Source organism: Columba livia, chromosome 1 (genome assembly GCF_036013475.1).
Source record: "Columba livia isolate bColLiv1 breed racing homer chromosome 1, bColLiv1.pat.W.v2, whole genome shotgun sequence".
Taxonomy (NCBI): domain Eukaryota; kingdom Metazoa; phylum Chordata; class Aves; order Columbiformes; family Columbidae; genus Columba; species Columba livia.
The window spans coordinates 95124252-95148860 of NC_088602.1; the positions used below are offsets into that span (position 1 = coordinate 95124252).

General features: G+C 39.3%; 1 protein-coding gene across 5 annotated transcripts in view; it reads right to left on the reverse strand.

The window, feature by feature from the left end:
* The window catches only part of DSCAM (DS cell adhesion molecule), a 491184-nt gene that overhangs the window by 67381 nt on the left and 399194 nt on the right, over positions 1-24609 (reverse strand). For all 5 annotated transcript variants that reach the window (XM_065068401.1, XM_065068387.1, XM_065068394.1 and 2 more), the window contains 4 exons: positions 22139-22379; positions 20383-20529; positions 18492-18647; positions 10039-10172 (listed from right to left, as the gene is read on the reverse strand). In XM_065068401.1, the coding sequence (XP_064924473.1) occupies positions 10039-10172; positions 18492-18647; positions 20383-20529; positions 22139-22379 (678 nt within the window). The remainder of the gene's footprint in view (positions 1-10038; positions 10173-18491; positions 18648-20382; positions 20530-22138; positions 22380-24609) is intronic.

The following is a 24609-nucleotide window of genomic DNA, read 5'->3' on the forward strand; positions in this document are numbered from 1 at the left end:
CTTATAATTGCTTTTGCTTTATTTTCCACGCCTTTTATTCAAGTCTTTAAAATGGGAGAGGAACCAGGGGTCAGAAAGTACCATGCAAGGCTGCCTCACATTGAGAATTTTGGGCACATCCCATACAAAATCAAGACAAGTCCTGCGTCTGCCTGAAAGAATGGCATGGAAAATACCTGAGTGTTGGTAAATCATGTCGGCTAATCCTTGCTCTTTAAAGATCTAGTCTAAGATAGTTATATATACTTTCACATAATCTAGTTTAACATGCTTATCACCTGGTTTGTGATAACCATGTATGGAGTAAACAAAGAGAAGGGAAGCTTTTGGAAGAAGATTTATCCAGCTTCTCCTAGACATTTAGCTTATTTCCTTTAATGAAAGAAAAGCCTTGATGACCCCAGAATCAGCATAGATGTCTCTCTTCAAGCTGTCTAAAGTCAGGTGATTTAAATCCCCCCTTGAGTCTATAAATTAAAGAGATAGAGGAGAGATGACTTTCTTCTTTCACGGGGCAACTCCCAGAGTATCCTGTGTATATTTTACTTTTGATAGGATATCAGTAAGACATTACAAAGAGTATCCTTCAGGTGTTTTTTGGAAGATTCTGCATGGTTTTGTGCTGCGAAATGTATCTCAAACATATAGGACTTCATAAGAAATGATGATATTTGTCCTAAGTGTATTCCACTGGGACCTTATAAAAACTATGTGACCAGAGTTGGCAGACTGCCGACTATGAATTTATGAAAAAGAAGGAAGCCTGGAGGAAAAGTCTGGTTTACACCACTTTTTCCACTGAACAGAAAAAAACCAAACACTGTAATGCATTCTGACTGGGGAGTCTGACTATAGTTTTTCCCTCACCATGGTGCTCTACAGATTGACAGAAAAAGGTGCATAGAGATGAGAAAAACGGATTAATAGACTAGTCACTACTGCTGCTGCTACTGGTTCTCCTACCACAGGGCTGAGTATACAGAATGTACCTGGGAACAGTGTCTTGTGCCATCATCATATGCTTGTTTAATTTGACAGCAGGTTAAACCATGTATTTTTTTTTTTTTTTCCCTGTTAGTGCATTTAAAGCAAAAGCTAAAAAATGCAACAGATCTAGAAGTCTTAAGAGTGTTTTTATTACAGAAAAAATAAGTATACTTAAAAGATCAGTTGGTTGACAGGGTCTTTAACAAAGGAGGTACCCAGAGAAGCTGAGAAGCTTCTGGACTATGTTGTAATGCCCACAGCCAGATCTGACCAGGCTATGAAATGGGGTCCCAGTCGAAGACCCCCTTTCAGTGGTTTTCTTGGAGCAGTTGGTCTGTGAACTAGAGCCCTCCCCTTAGACTGGGAGAACGTCTAAGGAGACTTGCCGGGACTGAGAGCACCTCACCTTCTCCTGTGGTGAGTGGTTATTTACTGGATGTATCATTGAATGAGTCCCTGCCTAACCCAGGCAAGTGTGAGCCCTCAGCTAACCCAGGCGAGTGATTATTTCTTGTGGGTAACCTGGAGTGAGAGGCATCTGGTTTTGTTTCTTGTGAGTGTATGTGTGCACGTTGTGGAGCCTCATTATTCTTATGCTGTCATACCCCGATAATCTCCTCAACTGATATCTGAACCTGTATTTTATGTTGTTGGAGTGCTAAATAATTGTATAAACCCCATTTCTAGTCAGTTTATTTGCTACACTTTTCCAGCTAGAATAAAGTCTCTTTTGGAACTTGTTGTCCACCTATAATTGACTTTTGGGGTGCCCCTAGAGAGGTGGTGCTGGCAACAGTAGTGTGTATCAATAACAGCACACACAAAGCTAACTGATGGGTAGGGAAAGCTTGAGTGGCATCATAGTTTTGGAAGAAGGGACCTGTTGAGATCGGGGGAAGCCAGAGCAGTGCTGACTAGTAGAGCCATCGCAACATTGGTGATCAGAGCGGGTATGCAGAGGGGCCCAGCAACTCAGCTCATAACTGCATGTGGTGACGAGAACTGGAGTCACACACCACAAAGAAGGAAGGACAGCAGGAGAACATGCTCAAACAGGTAGTGGAAGGTCGTGATCAGGATATTAGAAGGCTGGAAGTTGTGACTTCTGACAACATGAAAAAGACTCCTGCTCCACTTGCAGATCTGCAAATTCAGAGTCTGTATAATTCCCTGGACACTACCAAGGATGAATAAGACCCATCAGAGAATTCATCATGACCATCTGAGTGTCTGTACAAAAGGATAAAGGCATGTGATTGTTATAGGAGTCTCTGTCCTACAGTGGATGGAGGCACCGATCTGCCAACCTGAACTAATATCTTGGGAGTGTTTGTTTTGACAGGTTTTAAGATCTGAGATGTGTGGATATATTGCCAAGGCTTATCAGCCCTTGGACTATTTTCCCTTGCTGCTTTTCCATGTGGGCACCAACAGTGTCAGTGTCAATGTGAACCATATCAAGAGTCATAACAGACTTTGAGAGATGAGAGTGAATAACAGGGGGCCCAGGTGATGTCTCCTCAGGCCTTCTGATGAGGGAGAAGGCTTAAGCAGAAGAGAGTCAATTGATGTTGCAGGTCTGGTCTTGCAGTCCTTTGTATCCTACGACTGTAGCACTGTGAGGGTTGAGAGCTACTGAGCAGGGATTGGATACATCTGGCAAAGTGTAGCAAAAGCATCTCTGCAAGGAGGCTTGCTAATCTCTAATGAGGGCTTTAAATCAGCTGTTGTTGTGGAGAGCTACCATAATAGAGAAACAAGGGCACAAAGGTGTAAAGAAGTGTGTCCAGGAGACAACATTGTAAAAGAGGATCTCACTTTTGCCCTTTAAGAGCAGCACAATTTAGGATCCATCTCAAACACCAGTAAACCAATGTAGTTGCAGAGCTACAGCCTCATTGGGATAATAGTGACATGGTAGGATAGCACTCGTGACTGTTGTTCTGCAGTGGAGGGATGCAGTCTCTTCAAGAAATATTTGCAGGAAGGTGTGAAGGAAGCCTTGCACTTTGTGTAAAGGATTTTCTTTATTTCATGGGCTGCTGACCCCAAAGCAGGTGACAAACCAGTAGAGAGCTTGTGGATCAGAGGACAGATCAATATTCACAGTGCGAGGTGTCTGCTACAGATCTTGTGATCAAGAGGAGAAGGTAGAAGAAGCTGTCTTCAAGCAGCTGAAGAAAGCTTCACAAGCACATATCTTGATACTCATGGGTGACTCTTACCACACAGACAACTGCTGGAAGGACAATTAGACTGGAAGAAAACAGCACAGGTTATTTCTGGAGACTAGTGACGACCATTGCTTGATGTAGGTGATGATTGAACTGACTAGTAGAAATGATCTTTGAACTTGTTGTCCATGAACAAGGAAAAAGTGGTTGAAGATGTGAAAGCCTATGACAGTTTTGGCTGTTGTGACCATAAGACTAAAGTTCAAGATCCTATGAGGAATGATCCCATGGGAATCAGTCTTGAAGGGCAAAGGGGCTCAGAACAGCTGGCTAATCTTCAAGGGCAGGCTCCTCAGAGCACAAGAATGGTCCATTTCTGTGTATGGAAAGTTGAGCAAGCATGTCAGAAGGCCAGTATGGATGAACATGTAGATCCTGATTTAACTCAAACACTTTTTTTTTTTTTTTTTTTTTGAGGACAAAAACAAGGAAGGTTTCTTTGAGTAGATCAGCAGCAAAAGGAAGGCTAAGGGGAATTTGGGCCCATTGCTCAATGAGGCAGGGTACTTAGTGAAAAGGAATTTGGAAGGAGCTAAAGTACTCAATTACTTTTTTGCCTCAGTTTTCACTGGTAAGATTTGCCCTCGGGTCTCCAGGTCTCTGAACCTTCTTGAAGAGTATTTGGGAGTGAATCTGTACTCACAGTAGCGGGAGGTCCAACTAGGGGGCGCTTAAGAATCACTTAATTAGACACAAAATCTCATGATACCAGATGGGATGCATCTGAAGGTGTTGAAGGAAGTGTCTGCTGACATTGTGAGGCTGCTGTTGGCTGTGTTTTAAAGGCGATGGCAATCAAAGGGGCTTCTGATCATTGGAAAAAGACAAATATCACACTCATCTTCAAGAACAGCAAGAGGGAGGATCCAGATAACTACAGGCTGGCCAACCTAATCTCAATACTGTGAGATGGGTATTGAGCAAATCCTACTAGATGCCATTTTAAAATAAGGAGAGGAAGGAACAGTTGACGTGAATTCATCAAAGGCCAATCATGCTTCACCAACATGGTTGCTTTCAATGACAAGGTGACTGGCACTGTGGACAAGGATAGATCCGTGGTTGTCGTATTCCTTGGTTTTGGCAAAGCTTTTGACCCAGTCTTCTACAGTCTTGTTATCATCAGACTGGTGAAACAGAGGCTGAATAAGTGAACAATAAAATGGATGGAAACTTATCTGTACTGCTAGGCTCGGACTTGTGATCAGTTCTGCAAAGTTCAGCTGCAAGCTGCAAAGTAGTGTCCTTTGGGGATTTTCTGGGACAATACTGTTTAATGACTTCATTGCTGATCTGAGAGATGGAACAGGAGTGCACTGTCAGCAAGTTTGTGAATGGCCTGAAACTGGGGGGGGTAATAGTTTATCTGCTGGAGAGCAGGGCTATTGTTCAGGGGGACCTAGACAGGTTGGAGAAATGAAATGACCAGGATCTCATGGAGTTCAGAAAGAGGAAATATAAAGTCCTATATCTGGGACAGAATAACCCCCCACGCTAGTACAGCCTGATGGCAAACAATCCAGCTCCGAAGAAAAGCAGGTTTGGCACTAGCATCTCTGCATTCACAAGAGTGCAGCCAGCAAGTCCAGGGACGTGATCCTTCCTCTCTACTCTGCACTTGTGAGACTGTGTCTAAGTACTCAGTCCAGTCTTGGGCCCCCTAGTACAAAAAAAACCCAGACATACTGGAGCCAGCATAGGGCAGGGCTGTCAGGGGATGGTCAGAAGGCTGGAGCACAGTGCATACCAACAAGGACAGGCTGAGACAGCTGTCTGTCAACCTTGAGAGAAGGTTCAGCAGATATATGTCATCTCCATATACTTCATCAGAAGATACAGAGAAGATGGAGCCAAGCTCTACTTGCAGCTGCAGGGTGGAAAAATTCTGATCAACTGGGAGAAAAAAAAAAGTACTGTGAGGCCATGGTCAAATACTGGAACTGAGGTCCAAAGGGACTGTGGGATCTCCATGCGTGGAAGTATGCAAGACTTCACTACAGGTGTCCCCGAGCAACCTGATGTAATTAAACTTGCTTTGAGAAATGGGTGGGACCAGACAACCTTCAGAGGAACCTTCCAACCTAAATTCTGTTATTCTATGGAAATTTAAAAATGGAAATCCACTTGCCCAAAATATATACACAAAACCTGAAACCAAACACTAGTAGAGCTAATGAGCAACTGTCTGAGAAAAAGAAACACATTAGATTGTCACCAAGTCATTTCCTAAGTTAGACAGGAGAAAGGCTCCAATAAAGCTCCTATGATATTTTAGGCCATTGGCAGTACTGTCTGTCTTTAACATCTGAAAACTTTTTGTGCACAGTTGCCCAAATAAATTCTGCTTTTAGCTTTCACTGTCAGGCAATCAGACAGTGATAGCGAGGTTGTATTTTTTCACATCTTAGTGTGAGTGGAATGAAGACAGGAACAAACTGACAATGTCCTGAAAAGGAATATCACTGAGGAGAGTGGTCTCCAGTTATCTTCCTTTTATAGTGCCATTCTACTTTCATGACTCCTTTCCATTAATCTCCAGGCATCCCATGGAGAAAGCAGAAGACTGATGCAAAATTTAATGACCTGCTTTGTTGGAAACAGCAGGATAAGCTTGTTTATAATGTTTGATCCTATCAGCGAATGACTGACCAATGGATCACCATCAACAAAACCCCAACAGCAACAACAACAATAATGACTACACTTTTGCCTTTTCTAATCAACAAGGCAAAACTGATTTTAACACTTCTATGTCTGATTGAGTGATGTCATACTGTTTGTTGACACCCAAATTACATAGCTAGTCCTATATTTCTTCGGCTCTTAACCTTTCTCTGCTTTCCCTGTCAGTTTTAATGTTTTCTCAGCCTTTCCTCCACCAGGAAATTCTTTTTAACCTTCATTCTCCTGCCTTCAGCACACACTGTGCTTCTTTCTGTGTTGCTCTTTACCTGTTCTGAGATTACAGTTTCCCGGGCTGGCTAGCCATTGCATGCTTTGTGTCACTTTGCCTCACAATGACCTTTTCTGGACACTTTCTGATATCTACATTTTATTTAATCTAATCCCATTTCTTCCTGCTTATGTAGTGTACTGATCTGAATGCAACAAGAGGTCGATCATATTGGGTTTTGTTTTGGTTTGTTTTTTCTCCCCCCCGTCCCAGAAATAACCTAAATCTCATTTTCTGTTGCCCTTTTAAAAGCACTGGCAATACACATATACAACCCAAGGCAGCAGGTGCTGGAGCAGCCACCTAAGGCAGTTCCTTCCACAACCCCTCAAGAGGAGCTGAACCACCCTAGTGTATTTGCCGGGATCCAAACCATGTGCAATGTCTATGGCACCACTGGGAAAACCTGCACTAACAGGATGCGATGGCAGCCTGCACTGCAGTGAATGCACCACCTGTTGCTTCCCTGAGGCCTGGACAGAATAAGTGTGATGAGCACCCTGCCAGTATGCTGGGAGATGAGCACACCTAGAAGGAAGCTGTCCAACATGGGACCATTACAGGTGGTTTTGAGAAGACAACTCCTATAACGAATTGGACATGGATGTGGGAGGAAGTGGAGTTAAGAACTGTGGGAATGTGGGCTGTGAGTTAGTATCATAGATGATACTTATTTTAACTTAAATTCTGGTATGTTTTGGTTCTTATATTTGAAGAATGAAGGACCCATTAAAAATTTTCTGTATTTTTTCCTATATTTGCAGAATAAAAAACAGAGAAATTTCTGCCTAATAATGCCTATACAATAACATAGGTACAACAATAAAGCAGTATAACATTGGATGCTTGCTTGCCCTTTATCTTAGCTAGAGAATAGATTGCAGTGGAGAATAATTTCTATGTTTTGCATATTAATCATATTTATGGTTTGAAATATCCCAGGCAAATACTGTCCGTGGAACTCAAAATATTTAAAAGGAAATGTCTGCATTCTTCTGTACAGGGGCAGAAGAAGTTTTAACAGCTTCTGCCCTGCAAAGCAAACTGAACTTTGCAAGAAGTAGCAAATCTTATCTTGTAATATGTCAGGGTCATATGGCAGTTGTACTTTGTAGTAAAAATGTGCACAATAGAACCAACAGAGTTAATTTGTTTTCCTCTTGGTGACTTAAACATCAAAGCAGTGTTCTTTTATAAAGGACTGTCCTGTTAGCCTAAGTGTCTAAAATTTACTGTATTGACTTGTTCTAAACATATACTTACTGCTTGTAAAATATAATCTGCAAATAATACAGCCTTCTCATAAGTCTACATTTACTGCTGTCCTTTTCTCTTTCTCCTCACTGATGCTTAAAGACTGAATTCGCCTTTCTGCTTAAATGTCAGACTTTTAGCAAAGTTCTTCTGCAACCAAGGCTTTGACTGGGAGAAGACTGTTCAGAAAGTTTTTATAGCTCTATACCTCCGACTACAGCACTTGCTACTTATGGTGACAGATGACAAAGACACAGGTCGTCTATTTATTCCCCTCCTCACTCTAATTTAGGACCACTTCCTCTATCAACTATTTGTCTCTGCCAACAGTGAATCACACAAGAACTTCCTTAGGCTATATAGACCGTGTCTGCACAGAGGTGTTAGCATTCAAGCACCTCTGCAGCAGACTTTCCTCATTGCAAAGCTGGATCTCAGTAAAATAACTTTTTAATTCACCGTCCATTTAAGGATGAAAGATAACAAATAACTCTGTTAGAAATAAAGTTTGGGGAGTTCATCCCATATTAGAAGTGTCCTGAGGTCTTGCACTTATTTAGGGATGTCGAAGTTGGCTTCTGGAAACTGACCACTGAGTGTAATTACCACCTCACTCACCGCAAAGGACTGATAAAGAAGATTCACTCTGTAAGTCACAACTCATGCTGATCTGCAAAACACTAGCAAGAAGTGGTACAGGGACTGTCCTCACAGATACATATTGTGTATATAGATACCCACACATATGTGTATGTGCACATATATAGCTATATGTACACATGTGCATATACCCCTTCACGCACACAGGCAGCAACAGGATAACTACACACGTGTGTTAACAATTAACAGAAAACGTGAATGCTTCCAAGTGCCTCTACTTTGGGCTAAGGTGTATGGTGATACCCTCACATCATGCCATAATGAACACCTCAATAATATAGCAGTGAAATTCAGTACAGTCCAAGACCGGCAAAATAAGTAACTACTGTTGTCATTGTCCATCAATGAGGTACTGCAAAAGGTAACCGTATAATGAACAGGCTTAAAAAATAATTTTGTATATTAGAGAACTGCATATTAGAGGGAAAAAAATAGCCTAGGGTGTTTATTTTATTGGTGATGTAAGCATACAAAAAAATATTGCTAGCAAAGCCTCAGGAAGAAACATCGCAGCTTGGTGCATGGTAAGTAACGCAAGAGCTAGCAGCACCACCTGGTGTCCTCTCCAACTCCCCAGAGAAGCACTTGGTCCCCACTTGGACCACAACCCAAACATCAAGGTCCAGAGCTGTAAACTCTGACCTCTTTGACCCACTGTGTGCCACAGAAATGTACGAACCATGATGGAAAAATCTCTGAGCAGTTTACATTTAAATGGTAGGCTCAAGATAGTTTGGTTTGCATAGCTAAAATCATTAAAGTAATGGAGTTAGGAGTTAATAGTCCCAAAATATAAAACAAGCAAACCAACCCTTAGCTTTGGATGTGACTAATAAACCCTCTTTATAGTAGGATGCACCAGTTTAAGCATAGCCGTCAATGGAAATGCCTGTTTTGCCCCGTCTCCCCTTGAGTACCTACAAAATTAGGTCACTTGCAGGAAGAGTGGGCTGGGTGAGGCTGTGTCTGCCAGCAGGTTCCCATTCAGACCTACCCTCTGGCCTTCCTCTCTCTCAACCAGCTTTGAAAACAAGGCTGAGGCACTTTTGGAAATTTCCCTGTCAAACTCCTCCTACTTCTGGAACAATATTTTCCTTATCTATTAAATGAAGATTGCATTTTGCAGCTTGCAATGCTACCTTTGACAGGAAGTCCTGCTTAAAAACTAGATCAAAATAATGAATAAAAACTAAATAAGTACCTTTTGCAATGTATGTTGAAATAAACATGCATGGGTATTTACAAAGAGCAATTGTCTCTTGTATTTAAAGACAGGGAGAAAGAAAACGGATATTCAATTCAATTTTTTTCTTGTCACTTTCTCAGCAGGTAATAGCATGTGGACCTAGCGTGGGCAAATGCTCCAGGCATAAATAAGCTTATTCACAAGCAGATAGGTTTGTTCATAAGTCATTACATTCCTTCACACATGAATACTCAAACCAAAAAGGCAAGAACTTAGATGAAAACACATCTAAGTATGGGGATATAAGCAACATGCCTCCAGCTACAACAGGACTCTTGCAGCTGGTCCTGTAAAAGGTAACTGAGTACATTAAAACAAAAACAAAAACAAAAGCAAAACCAAACCAACTAAACACACACAAAAACCACCCAAACCACAAAACAAACAAACAAACAAAATAAAGACAAAACCCCACAAAAACACCTTAATAGAGACTGAATTTCGATTATGAGTTTTGTAATGATTTATAAGTTGGCACTGTGCAATAGGTCTTAAGCAGTGTAAAAGTTTGGTAGCTGGGAAAAAAACAAAACTAACCTTCAGTCACCCCTGTAGCCCCAGAATCCTCCTTCACCCTGCCTTAGGGTGAACAAACAGCAGGAAAAGAAGCAGCAGGGACAACAACAAGCGCTGACTTCTGCAAACACACTGTTTCAGCCCCAAAAGCCAGTGCTGCCCATCTGTGATTGCCCTGTGGGACTTACTGTGGGGTAGGGGTGTGAGCAGAAGACAGTGTATTTCCGAATGATGCCGTTCAGCTTGAGGGGAGGGAGCCAGGAGACGAAGACAGTGGAGGCTGAAGCCGCAGCTGCTTTAACACCAGCGGGGGGACCTGGAACTGGAAACCCAAGATGTGTTAGAGCAGTTCAAAGCAGGCACTGGGTCATCCTAGTGTAACGGATGAATAAAAAAGAAAAGGAGAGCATGTCGCTTTGGTGACCAGGTCTCTGTGGACAGAGACGGACACCTTGTGTTAAGAAGTAGCCTCCATGCTGCCCATGCCAGTGAAATTGCCAAAAAACGTATTGTTATAAATTGCCAATTTTAAACACATAGCTAATGACAAATTATTGTTCACTGTGTAAATAACACACATGTGAACAGTTTAATGGACATACACAGTAGAGCTGTGAATTTAATGGAGAGCAAATGAGCTGTAGTGATGTGACCCAGGTCTAGATGGTGGTGTGATGTGTGAGTAGACAGTGTCCTTATCCCCAGCCTTGCCCTCAACAGCTCAGACCTCTATCTGGCACTGCGGTCTGTAAAAATATATCTATCTCTCGAATTACAGCAGCTATCTATATAAAACACTGAAAACGGTCACAGAGAAAAACAAATGAACAAACAAATGAACAAAGACGAAAAAAACCCTCCACCAAAACCAAACCTCCTTTCTAAAACCACATGGAAAAAACTTCAGCCAGGAAATGTTAAAATCTTGGACATAATCTTAACAATATTTTTTGCATGCTTGCTTTAACTTCATGAGCATGTGTTATTTTCCAAACACACCTTACACTGTCCAATGTTCTCCAACTTTGGAAGTGCTCTTATACTAATGCGGAAAACTTCACACTTTCTAGAATAACACACTACACATAAGCTTATCCTTAAATGAAATAGAAATGGCTACATTTAACATTAGAATAAATTGTTTTAAAGCTTCCTGGAAAAAACAAAACAAAACAAAACAAAAAACAAAGCACTGTTAAAAGGAAAATATTTAAAAATTTTTTAAAACCATAAAAATAAATAATTTTGAATATATTTGCAATACTGCACATGGAGAATATTAATGGTAAATTATTGAAATAGATAAATTGTACTGGAAATCACTACATGTAGTATTAAAGACAAAATGAAACATTTTGATGGATTCTTTTCTCTGCAGAACTTCTGGTTAATGATGATTTTTTTTGCCTGTTTTCAAGTAAAACAACCAAATGTTAGAATTTCCAGTAGAATGACAGTTCCAGTGCTTGATCAGCTTTCTTAACTTCCACAGGAGTTATTGCATAACACAGAGGGAAAACCCCTTGTCCAGCAAGCTGATCTTTAGAGATGTATCACTAATCTTAGTTGCACTGCATTTAAACAAGTAGATATTATGCTGGTACAAAACTTCGCCTATAAAGATAAGCCAAAAAACCTGGAGTCTAAATTTCCTTAGCTTTGTGGCTAGCTACTTCAGGTTGGAAAAACCGTATAAGGAGAACTTCAATTTTATATTTGTACAGGTACTTCTGGAAGATATAAGAAAACTGACAGATAGGCAGTATTCAGTGCAAGATTTCTGAATTTGCATTTTCTATGTATAGTGTATTGAGAAAGCTAATAAGGCATCAAATGCGAATGTCGTAATTATAATTGCATGCAAACCCAGCCCCTTGCTGCAAAGATGTTAATTCAGTTAGCAATTCTATCCAATGGGGGGTAAATACTGATGCTTGACAGCATTCAACTTGTTATTTGTACCTGGCTCATTAGAAATGCCATTTGTTCCCACTGCTGAAGAGTGAAGCTAGCTCTCCAGGGTAATTACTTAACTCACTGGAGGATTCCTTTATGGTTAGTAATGTTTCCTGGAAATCACTGCAAATAGATGTATGAGGTTAAAGTAATTTATTGTTAAATTAAGGTGTGATCTATAGGGACATATTTCGATGGTAATTGGTCATGCCTGTCAATCATTGAATGATTAATTCAGAATTCATCTAGCATTTTCCATATGGACACATGTGGAAAACATTATTTGTCGTTAGCCTGTTGTATTTCTGTCTGGTACACAGACCAGTAGAAAGAGGAGCTAGAAAGAAAGTTGGGAAGTTCTATAGTCAAATTTCTGAAGGTTTTCTAATCCAAGGACCACTCTGCCACAAGAATTAGAATTAGGCAACAGGTTTTGCAGTGATGTCAGAATTACACCGAATATTCATTACAAGTCCTCTTTTTGCTGCATTGTCTTTGTTCGCTGGGTTGTGCATGTGGAAATGACAGTGTGTGGGGAATTGTTTACTTTTCCTTAGCAAGAATTCTGCAGAATGTCATCTGATGCCTTACAAACCACTACTGTCCCCTGTCCAGAGAGTAAAGTCATTGTTCAGACTCATCCCTTGGATCTAAACAAGATTATTATGAGTTAGCTCAGCATTAACTGAAACATTTGTTATTAAACATGGGTTTCTTGAGTGTCTGAAGAAGTTGTGGTGGGGCAATGCGGTGCCTGCCTTATCATGGAGAGGAAAGACTCCAGCCTTGCTATGCTAACTTAAGGTATTTTCTCTCATTGTAATTGCATCCCATAGCCTTGCTAGCTTCGGTCGTTGTGGAACAGCAGTATCAGGAGACCTGGGCTGTCTTATGGAATTCTCCATGGTACTTTATTTAGGACACTGATTCCCGCAGATCCGAGAAAAGACAAAATAAATGTGTGCAATGCCATAGTTTCTTTTTTCCCACTCTCACCAGGGGTAAAATAATACTAAGAAGCCAGAGGACAACCAGGACTGAGCACAGGGAAGCCAAAGTCGGCTTCTAGACAACTTTGCAACCTTCCAGGGAGTATAATTAGCAAATTTAAGAGCAAAGATGGCCTCATTCTCTAGCTAGCAAGGCTTTGAAAGACATGGAAACAGCATGCTGCTTTCATGTGGAGGAGAACACTTTGTATTCATGACACCGCAAGTGAGATACTAACTCAGAGAAGGCAATTATACTGATACGGTTAGTCTGGGAAACAGCATTTAGATATGCTGGATAATGAGGAGGAGCTCCAGGAACTTTCTCATTCCCCTTTTCATAAGCAGAGAGATTATCGCTATTTTTCTTCACAGTTCTGAGCAGCAGGGAGGTAAATGCATAGAGTGTGGTTCATTTAAGAACAATATCAAGAATATATCAGAAAACTGAGCTCTGCTCTGTAACAGGTTTTCAATTTTGCACTATTCTGCACTGTCTTATTGGCTGTCACACTAATGAGAAAAACAAAACAAAACAAAAGGAACTCCTGACTGCTCCCAGTAGTGCCTTGGTTCACGTAGATATCTCACCTATAATGTAGACCTATGCTAGCCAAAATACATTCATTTGTGCTGTCCACCCCTCATTCACACAGAACTGGCCTCATATTAGTCACACCATTTCTACTAAATCCTGCCAGTTTCACAAGGGGAACATTAATTATTCTGTACCTTTTCTTTTTTTTTTTTTTTTTTTGTCAGTCGAAAAGATAAAATTCGACACCTCTGACAACAGAAAAAAAATGCATTAAGGGGTCATAAAAGGCAATTTTCCATTGTAGCATCAAGGTGATGAACTGCATAACCATCATCACCAGCTGAAGAAGCTCAAGCACAGCTCTGCTCCAAAGACTACCGAACGTGCACTTGATTGGATTTATGCTTATTCATTAGGAAAAAAAAAAAAGTAAGTAAATATTTGTCAGATGGTATCTGTACATCTATTTCTCTCACACCAACTGCCAGGTACCTTTGTTTCCAGAGAGAGAAAGGAGAGGAGGAAAACCTCTCTGGATTGAGGTGGGGTCTTAAAATGAGGCTGGCATAGCGGTTTAATGTTATTCCTCCTTCCCCCCTGCAGCTAGTCCCTTACTTTGGACACCAACCTCTCTGGCAGAGGAGAGCTATAAGGACAGCACTACTGCACTGAGCAGAGTCTTCTGAGATATACAAACAGCCTTTCATGCATAAGAATGAATTTTCTCAAAAGAAACTGATACGAGAGAGAAACTTGCATCCTCCTGCATCACAGAAACCTCAGAAGCAACCTCCGCCAAACACTCAGGAAAAAGCAGCCAGGCCAGGCCAAATCCCCAATTGCAAGAGGCTCTTCCTTGGGAGGGGTCTCTGGGGACTGTGTCCTCTGCTGGTCAGTTCTGCCCAAGGTCAGAGGAGCTGGTGCTGCCCAAAGTGCTGGGTCATGTGTCAGGCATGTAAGAGGAGCAAATTCATTGTTGCAACTGCAGTTGTCTAGTATTGCTTTTGCAGTGCAGACACAGAGGGGGAATTTGTCAACCCCCTATCGCTACACTGTGGAATAGCTTTCGAAACTGTACTTTGAACACAGCAAGAATTTGAAGAACTACTTTAATTTTTAATGATTTCGTAAAAGGTGAAGAGGACAATCGGTGTATTAGAAACTGTAAAGTGGAAAAGGTGGGGAACAAAACCGCAATGAATTCTTAAAAATTGAGCATTTATGCTTGGCTTATTTTTATGCAAGCAGGAATTTCAAGAAGAGCAGTTTCTTTTGTTTTGTTTTTTCCTGTAGGCTAATGGGCGGGGCGGGGGGAGGGAGGGGGAGAGGAAAGCTGGACAAAATCCATAAATATGACGACATTGAAAGGAAAGGAAAGCTCATTTCCCATTTTTTGCAAGAGCTGTTCCCATTTCCTAAGCTGATCAGCAGCACTGCCTGACCTCTGGTGTCTAAAATCAGTATCAAACATTACAAGAAACTGAAGCTGCAACTCTTTTCATACAGGCTGACTGCTTTACTCTTTCCATTAGTCTTATTTTGCCACATTAGAGATTTCAGGCCTGCTAAAGAAAGTTTGGCCTGATGTCTTGTAAGCCGAACACCAACAGAGAAGTCACAGGAGACAGCAATCTGCCTTTCAACAGCAGAAATGGAACACACTGCACCACTGATTTTATAAAGAAAAGTTTCCCCAAAAGTAAAAGACATGAAAATAGAAGAAGGACTTAGCAGTGTGATGTGGCCTCATAATAATACTGATGGCGAAGTTTTGGCAGCCACTTTAAAATATCTCAGATTTACTGATTTTATTAGAGGAAAGTGGAATATCATATCTTGTGTCATAATATTAACCATAGAAGGTCTGGGAGAAGACATATAACATTTCTAGATCTAAGCTCTGTAGAGATCGCAATTATTTGTATTACACATGCTGAGAGTGTGTTCAAACTAACTTTAGGGCAGGATCTTTTAGGTACATTGAAATTAATCTTACTGAATAATCCTCTACAGGAGCCTCTTTTCCTTAGAAAATTACTGAAGTGTCCATTCTTTCTGAGGAATGAGGCACCTGTTAGATACATATTGTATGGCAATGTGAAGGCTCTTGTGCCATTTAATATCCAGAGTCTTAAGAATATTTAAATGCAGGACTTTGGTTTTGGCTTATGTTTATCTACAACCCTTCATGTATTCCACTCTAAACCTTTGCTACTTTTAATAAAATGTTGTGAAGCTGAAACAAAACATGAAATAAATGTATTTTCTGGAAACACCTATCAGTTTAGTTTTCTGGACAAAAGATTTAATGAGTGGAACCACTGCAAGGCACCAGAAGACATCTGTAAAGGTTAGTCACTCTGCCTCAGGGTGAATTATCGCTGAACTGTCAGGAGGATTAAAGATGGGAGATGAGCCTTTGCACAGCAGCCAAATATGGTCAGAGTCTGTGTGCTTCCCAGATCTCAGGGCCTGTCTGATCTCAGAAAGGGAGAGTGGAAAAGAGATGCAAAGAATTAGGAAAAAGCAAACTAGAAAGAGGTGCGTGGGTGGGAAAGAAAAAAACATATTTTGGGCTTCCAGTGTTTCAGAACTGTTGCAAACTGGAGACAGATTGTAGGAGATGAATGGCTATATGTGTTGGGGGAGCGAGCAATGGACACAGTAACCCTTCAGATAGGAAATACTGTTATTGAGCAGCAAGTTATCTGTTGCTCTCCCTGGTCAGCAGGATCGAGAGAAGTACCCAAATAATTTTGCAACATTGCATTATGGTGGATTGCATTATGGTGGATTCTTAACTGGTATAGAATATTTAGGGAGGCTATGGAGTCCTCATCACCATAAATTTGGGAGGAACGGTTAGTAAATATCAGCAGTGTTCAAGATGTATCTCATCTTCTTTAGAGCAGAGGTGAGGTGTCAGCAGCCTTTCAGGAGCAAGTACATCACATTTTTGTTGTCCCAAATGAGAGACAGATGTACCATTGGCACTACTTCTGATCAAATCCAAAAGCTGATGGAACCTCACACACAAACAAGATGTTGTCTGCACCCAGCCAGGCAAGTTTTGGTAGCCTGCAGGTCCCATCAAATTCCTAGCTCAACAGAAACCAGTGCACGGCATTCCCAAACAGCCGTTCTGACTTCTCCAGTATATGCATCATGAAGAGCACTTCATGGTTGTCTCTGCAGGCTGCTTTTCAGGAATTTCTTCCAGAATGATCCTTGTTGTCCCTCAACACTGGACTGGCTGGCTAATTTGACACATAAGGCAGCAGGCTAAAATGCTGCTCAAAGACACATTCTTGCTGTCCTCAGGGGTGCTCTGACATGAACTCTATCACCCTGAGACCAGCTTTTCCTTGAGCTCCTGGAGCAGCGTGGGATAAACCTCCTGCCTGCTACTGGCTTAAGTCCAAGTCCCAAGGCTCTAGGGTGAGAACATTTGTGTTCAGAGAGTATTCAAGGAAATGTTGCCATGCTGGGATCTGCTTGACAAAACGTAACTTGAAAATGCAGCAGCAGATCTTACAGTTCCCTTATTTTTTCATCTCTAAGGACTGGGTATCTCAAGAGCATCTGACTCAGGACCTAGGTGCTCCAAAGTAGTTGTTAAAGGACTTTAGGGTGGGATCAGAATGACCTAACATTCCATGTTTAAGACACACAAGTCTATAGCTGAGCACATTGTTCTTGACAGTTTCAGATTTGGTGTGGTACCTTGAGACAGTTTTAAATAAAGCCATTATTTGCAAGCTGATGCAGGATCTCAGTGATACCTACATCTAGGAAGACCAGGAAGTAGACCTACATTAAACCAACATCGCTATATGCCTAAATTTCCTCACATTTCTCAGCTATAAGACATTCACTTACTTTTTATGTTGTAAATTCAGCTTTGATCAAAGTAATGGAAGGTATTAAGCACATGAGAACAAAATGAGGAACAAATACCTCTTTTGACAATGTAAAATAAAATTTTAGAAGTCCAATTTTCATTTATAATTCATGCCCTGGATATAACTGCAGTTGTGGCCAGCTGACCTAACAATGTATGTAAATTTTAGAACTAGTGACTTAATTTTTTCTTGGGAAAAATTAATAACATTTATCAAGTCATTTTTTTTATTGGCAAAACGCACCAAATGTTCATCAAGTCAATTAATCTATTGAACTTACTCTCTTGGCACTTTTGTAAATCTCATTAAAAATTAAAAAAAATGACAAATATATTCATATGTTCATGAATGACCAGTAAACTATAAGTAAGATAAGTAATAAAGAAAGATCCATTGCCAAATTCCCTTTAAAAAGCATTGCATAAGTCACAGGAGAATTTACTAATCAAACATTATTCAAGTAACTTCATTGCTAGGACTGTGTGCATTTTTATTTCTGCCAAAACATTCTTGATTTAGATTTTCAAATTTTAGGGACCTAAAGATGCATTTGTGCATCTCATGGGCTTTTCAGGGCATTTAACAGGCTAGGGACAAAACTCTCCCTGAATCAGAAATTCTAGTCCTTGAGAAACAGATCAGTATGTGGCATCCTACTGAGGCAACCTGAAGTGATTCCCATAGTTAAAGTTACAAGAAAGTCATTATGAATTCTCTAGTGTGTGATTAAAATTTTCTTAAACTTTCAGCATTAGGACTTAAATTTTGTCTATGAACAAAGGCAGAAGATTTTTGATCTTCATTTTGCTTCTGAGGAAAGAGGTGATTGGAGGATTTTTTTTTTTCTTTAATATACGGGAAAAAAAAATCTTCTTAGAAATCCATAAGTTATATAAGATCATCCCAGGATAGTCTCTCCTCTTTTCCCCATTTTCAATTACTTCAAAAGAATTAACTCAAACCCTATCAAAATTCTCAAATAAAATCTTGAAGTATTTGAAAAAAAAAAAATAAAGACAGACTTGCTCAGATCATTAGAGTTATCTACAAACTTCTGGCTCACCTGAACTGGAGTCTTTGAAACAGACTGTTTTCAAAGCTGTGGGCACATACTCCTCTCCATGTGTTCCTAAATCAAGACCTCCAGATAGAAATCTCCCTCTGCATGTCTGTGTACAATATTTGCACTGTTTTGAAAGCCTGAGACATACAAACATTTCATGAGCATAGGAATGGAAAATGTTTTAACATCTTACCATCTTCTTTAGTGCGGGTGAAAATTTGTTCACTTCTCACTCCATCTCCAGCTCGTGTAAAAGCCAACACCTGAATGCTGTAGTTGGTGTATTTTTCCAGGCCATCAAGTTCTAGTGATGGCTGTGTAGTAGTGACATTCTTTATCTCTCCTAGCTCTACAGAATAAAAGAGATACTGAGTTATTGCCAAGTTCAGCCTTCTCCCAGCTATTGATAACTGCTGTGGAAATCTTGAGGATTAAAGACTGTACCAGAGAAGTAATGCTTCATTATTACAAAATAACAATGAATTATAACAAATTAAAATAAATTCATTTGTGTTTTGTCTTCTTACCATACAAAGCAGACTCAGTTTTCATTTTCAGAATTTTTTTTTGCATTTTTTTTTAAATACAGGAAAACTAATCAAAAATTTCTACAAGTAATAAGATTTTTCATAAAGAATAGATAAGAAGAAAAGATTATTGCAAAACATTCCCTAAAGCAAAAACGAGAAAGTCTGTTATCTTCATAAAGATTTTCTGGTTTTGAGAAAGACCATTTCTCATAAGGAAAAAAAAAAAAGCCCCTTTATTTTAAATATGTAGCAAGTGTTGCTGCAAAGCACTTGAAGGCAGTAATATCAGCTAACAATAGACTTAAACACAGTAAAACCAGATTTACTTGCAAAAAGATGATGCACTTCATATGAATCTTTTTTGCAGCAAGCTAAGAAGCATGATCCATATGGCAAAAAAAGCTTTAAAAATATTTAGGGCAGAAAATAAATCTGAACAAATGAAGAAAATCCAGTTTTAAGCACTCCATGAATATCATCTTTTTCATCATGTTGAAGGATATCACATAAGAGCTTAAACATACATTGATAATATTTACTTAGGCTTTGATTCAAAGACTACAAGTATCACTGAAAACATTTACTTTTATGTCCGGCATGTCTGTTTTTCTGTGTATGCTTCTCATATATTTTTCATCTTCATTTTTAAATGTACAAAGGAATTATTGGTTTATTTCCAAATATTTTTGGATCTAACATTACCAGCAGTTACAATGGGCCTCTTGGTTACATTCCACTCCCGGTTCCCCTTGCCACGCAAACAGAGGCCAGGATTTGCAAGGCAATTGCATATGAAAGTGAACTATGATTCTGATGGATGAAAATAAAGGAAGGAAACAGCTCATTGCCCTAGACCTGTGAAAATTTGTCAGGGCAAATAGGAATAAAGGCATGTGCATCTCAAACCTACTAATATTAAACTTACGAGAAAGGAATTAGCATTGTGATAAACAGCAGATTAGTAAGATATCTCATTTCTCCTTTGATTATTTCACTCATTCTCTGCTCAGGAGTCTGTTTTCCTAGGAATTATGCTAAGAGCACAAAACATAAGTGCAACAGAAGATTCTGGCATGAAAATAACAAGCATTTTCCTAAAATGCTTCCTTCTTTTACCCTCAGCTATGGAGATTATATGCATCCTGTCAAAAAAAATAGACAATCACCTCTCAAGTAGGCAATTAGCTAAGCAAACAGATAACCAACCAAACTAAATTAAAATACAGGACTGGGCAGGTATGCTCTAGGTTCGTATCAGCATTCTTCATAACAGAAACCTGCTGGACCTGGTAATTAAGATGTCATTTCAGGTCATTCTAGGTACTATGGTGGGTCTATGGAGTGCTGCAAACCCACGATGGAAGCCTTCCCTGAGGCCCCCTACAGGCAGCTTTTCAAGGCCTTAAAGCTCTACAGAAAATGGCTTCCTTCACAGATAGGTGAAGCTTTCTCTAAACCAGAGACAAAAGGAAGTATAGTGTCTTCACAGAAGGGAGTAAATGGTATAAAGGACACGTATAGGTTGTTACTTGGCAACAGCTTGATTTCTCTCACCTCCGTCCAAGAGATTGGCCCAGTAAATAACCCTGAATCCTTGCAGAATCCCATTCAGGGTTTCTTTTGCCAATGTTGACCAAGAAATAGAGATGGTTTCTGGTGATGTGGCAGTGGCTTGCACGTTCCCTGGAGGGCAACTGGGCACTGCAATAACATATTCACCATTTTTAAGTCAATACAATTCAATATTTACCCTTCAGCTACACTTTCAATTTTCCTTGCTATCCTACCACCCATTATTTAAATAGCAGTTACACACTGTTCACAATGCAAAACCTTTATTCTGCTACAGTCCACATGTTTCTGCAAGTGCAGCTGATTCCCTGGAACGACTTTTGATGTACTGTTTCCCCACTTACTGACTAGTCTTTTAATAGGTTTTTTTGTTACTTCTTTTGAAAAAGAAATGTATATTAGTGCTGAAATATGCATAATATTCTGTAAGCAATTTAAATACATATATTTTTTTTTAATCTGCAGCCAAATTGGCATCTTTCTGGACAATTCTTATGTGTCTCTAAAATAAGGGCAAACATGTTCATAAAATATTTTCACTGACATTTTGAAAAACTGGAAAAAACTGGCCAATTCTAAGGCATTTTTGTTGGCCATTTAGTGTCAAAGCAATACAGCAGTATTAGTTTTTGCCATTGCTTTTAAAGCTCATGATGTCTTCCATTCTGAGAGGGACCCCAAAATTGAGTAATGACCAACAAAATGTTGCCAGGAAAAGTAAGCATGCTTACATCTGAAGAAAAAAAATATATTTATCATAATAGAAAATATATGCATGTATGAGTATATTGCTTTCTGTCTTGTAGTGATTTCTCTAGGCCTAAAAACACTTAAAGTGAATGAAAACCACCAGCCTTTCATAAAGTGTATGCCTCAGAATCTGTAGCTCTTGAGAATTTTAGATTTGTGCTGCTCCGTTTCCTCAGTTTAAAAAGTCAGATTCCTAGCTGGCACTGACTTCAGTACACTGATGCCAATTTATGGTAGTTGAAAATCTGACCAACACAATCATTTAGCATTATTATTTGCTTTTATATTCTGCTAAAATATTTGGCTTCTTTTAGAAAGTGGAATCATTCTCTTTTTCCACTAGAGGACTCCCTCTCACTGTTTGAGAAGTGCTTTTTAAGGAGTTTGAAAAAAAACCAAAAATCTAAATTGTTCCTTGGATTAGACAGTTTGAATTTTGTCTGAAATAACAATGATTTTTTTCCCATTAGTTTAGATATCGTTAAAAAAACATATATCTCTTTAGGCTGACAAGATAAGAGATGGTGCAGTACAAGAGTTCCAGGTTTCACAGCAGATACATCTGAAAACAAAAGAAAGTCAACAAAATTAAGATTATCACTTCACCCTTTAGAGTTTTACTTCTTAGTTTCTCAAAGCTGTGATGAGATCATTATGAAGCTCTGATAAGATCACAAAATTTGAAAATGTGTAAACACCAAAGCAATAGGCTTCTTAATGAAAGCTATGGTCTTAATATCATTCACAGCAGGACAGATCACATTAATAGAGTTATAGTTATTTACCTGGATGATTCTTGATGTCTTCCAATGAAATTAGTACATGCTTATTGGCCAGTCTCTTCCCATCCAGCTGTCTATATATCTAACACCTGTTAAGTCTGATCTTCTATTATCCCCACTATAATTATTACTAATCAAGCAATAAATGTAACAAGGTAAAAAGAAATAATTCTATGTCCCATGATAGCTGTTTGCCAAGGACCTACCATCCTCAAGAGTAGTGGTGATGATTTCCTGAGAAGAAGGTCCTATTCCAGCCCGGTTGCAAGCCTGGACTACCATGCCATACTGGGTGAATTTTTTCAGGTTATTCAGTGTATAAACTTCACTGTCCCCAGTGGTATCAATACTGATGATGTTGAACTGGAAATTGCCCCCTGCACTGTACTCCCGATAACCTATCTGGTATCCACGAATAATTCCATTTTGCAAGTGCTTCTTTGGAGCCTAAACAGAATATGAAAGATTACATAAGTATGTCTCAAAAATCAATTTGTTCCACTTAAGTTTTTTTCTTACTGAATGCAAGTCTATTTCTAGGCAACGATTAGAAAATACTCCCAGTACATGAAGCAGTAACTTTTTACCATGATATATACATTTCAGGTGCATTTTGTACTAGTTTGTGCATTCCTATGTAAAAGAAAGACCTTTAAATGGCACATACACAGAAAAATCTGATAAGGAGACATTCTTGAGTTATAATTTGAAGTTATAATGTTTTGTTGTCTTATCAGGTTAATCAATCAAAGTTGAGTTGATAAGGGTATATTTGCATTATAGGCCTACCATTCACTACTAATCATGTTTTTTGCCAGAAGCCCCTACCATTCACTTGCTAAATCTTTAGTAAGGCATTTATTGATCTGTTGAAGTCAGTCACTTAAGTTTATTCAGCTAGATGCATTAGGAAAATTTTATGCTGTGCTTTGAAATATGCTTCTGTTCATTCAGTGTGTAGTGTGGAAAGATGATTAGATAATGAGTGCTGAAGGCAATAATGAATTGGAAAGCAGGGATTTGCATACTGACTAGCTGCAAGAACAAGGTGTACAATATCTGGCATTCAAGAATATAGACAGTACAAAATGGCTGGCCATAATTATTATGTACCATATTTCTCAGTCTTGGTGCAAGGTTCCCTGTATCTGAGTAGTGGAAAAAATTTCTGCACTCTGCAATATAAAATGTAGCCTAGAGTAAAACAAGGATTGTAAACAATTCCATTCAAATAATACTGGACTAATTTCAATATGTGATAATGTTCCTGTCTGATTTTCTACACATACGACGTATAATTAGTATAAAAATTTGAGGCACAGTTTATAACTCATGGACAAAAAGCTCTTTCAAATCCTTCAAACCTCTTTCAAATTCCCACCAGATACCCACAACTCACCTATTCCACTGACCCATATAAAGGTCTTTGTGATGCAGTTTATAAGCAATGACTTAAACTAGGAGGGGCAACAATTTCTGTCGTTACTATATCTCATCAAATCTACTGAGGAACACTTTCTCAAGAAGAACATTCTTTGCCACAAAACCCGTCTGTTTCAGCAATTTTGTAGTTCCCTGGACTAAAGTCTCACTGGAACTAATAAAACCAGAACGGGATTTGCCTTTCATCCACTACCAACAAATCACTGCTCTGCAAAAAACAGCACATTCTCTGTATTTCAAATGTATCACTGGATGTATATGTCTGATACAATTATCTCCTTTTTTTTTTCTCCCTCCTGCCTTCAGAAACAGAAACAAAACTTGAAGCAATGATACAGTTTCCACTGTGCTATTGCAGTTACTCTGGCACCAATAAGCTCTCTGCAAGCATGGTGCTCTAGCTTCAGAGCTAGATGACTGAATTAGGAGATTCAGATCGTGAGCACCTTGTAAAGTCACTGCAGGAATTAGAACTCTGTTTTTGGAATCTAAGAGTTTAACTGTTTCCTGTTTGATAATTTCTATGTTTTGTCGATTAAACACCCCTCCCACCCCCCACAATGTCTTTAGAAACATGTAGATCTTTTATTATCAAAACACTTTGTTTGCAAATGTGTTACCTATTCTGAAGAACTCCATGGCTTCATGATCTTTACATTATTGCAAAAGGTGTGTTTTTAAGCTGGACTATGGCATGAAAACTAAGGTCAGATTTTTTTGTTTGTTTGTTTGAGGTTCAAACATCTTCATAAGATAAAGCTGTTTCATTCAATCTGGGAAAAAAACAACTTTAGCACATTTGAATAATTAAATATTCCATTGCTGAATTGTTTCATTAGTTGAAGGATTTGAAATTCTGTTACTAGCCATAATGTTTTGCATACCTCATATTTATATGAATATTGTCAGTGTTGATGAGAAGGGGAAAAATATTGGACTAACATAATATAAACATTTTAAATTGACTAAAGGACAAACAGTTTGACAAAGTGACAGTCAACTCAAGTGTTATTACAGTGAGGACTGCTTTTAGGCAACATCGCAGGTCACTGTCTCTTTTCTAAATGTGTGTCAGTGTGGAGGCACCAGTTTAATCGTGCCAGGGCATCACTTCTCTCTGTCAATGTTGGCTTCTGTCACAGCTTGGCAATCACTTAACAGTCTGCATGGAGATTTCTTGTCTCAAACATTAGCATGTGAACTGTTGCACATCTCAAGATCTAAAGCATCTCCT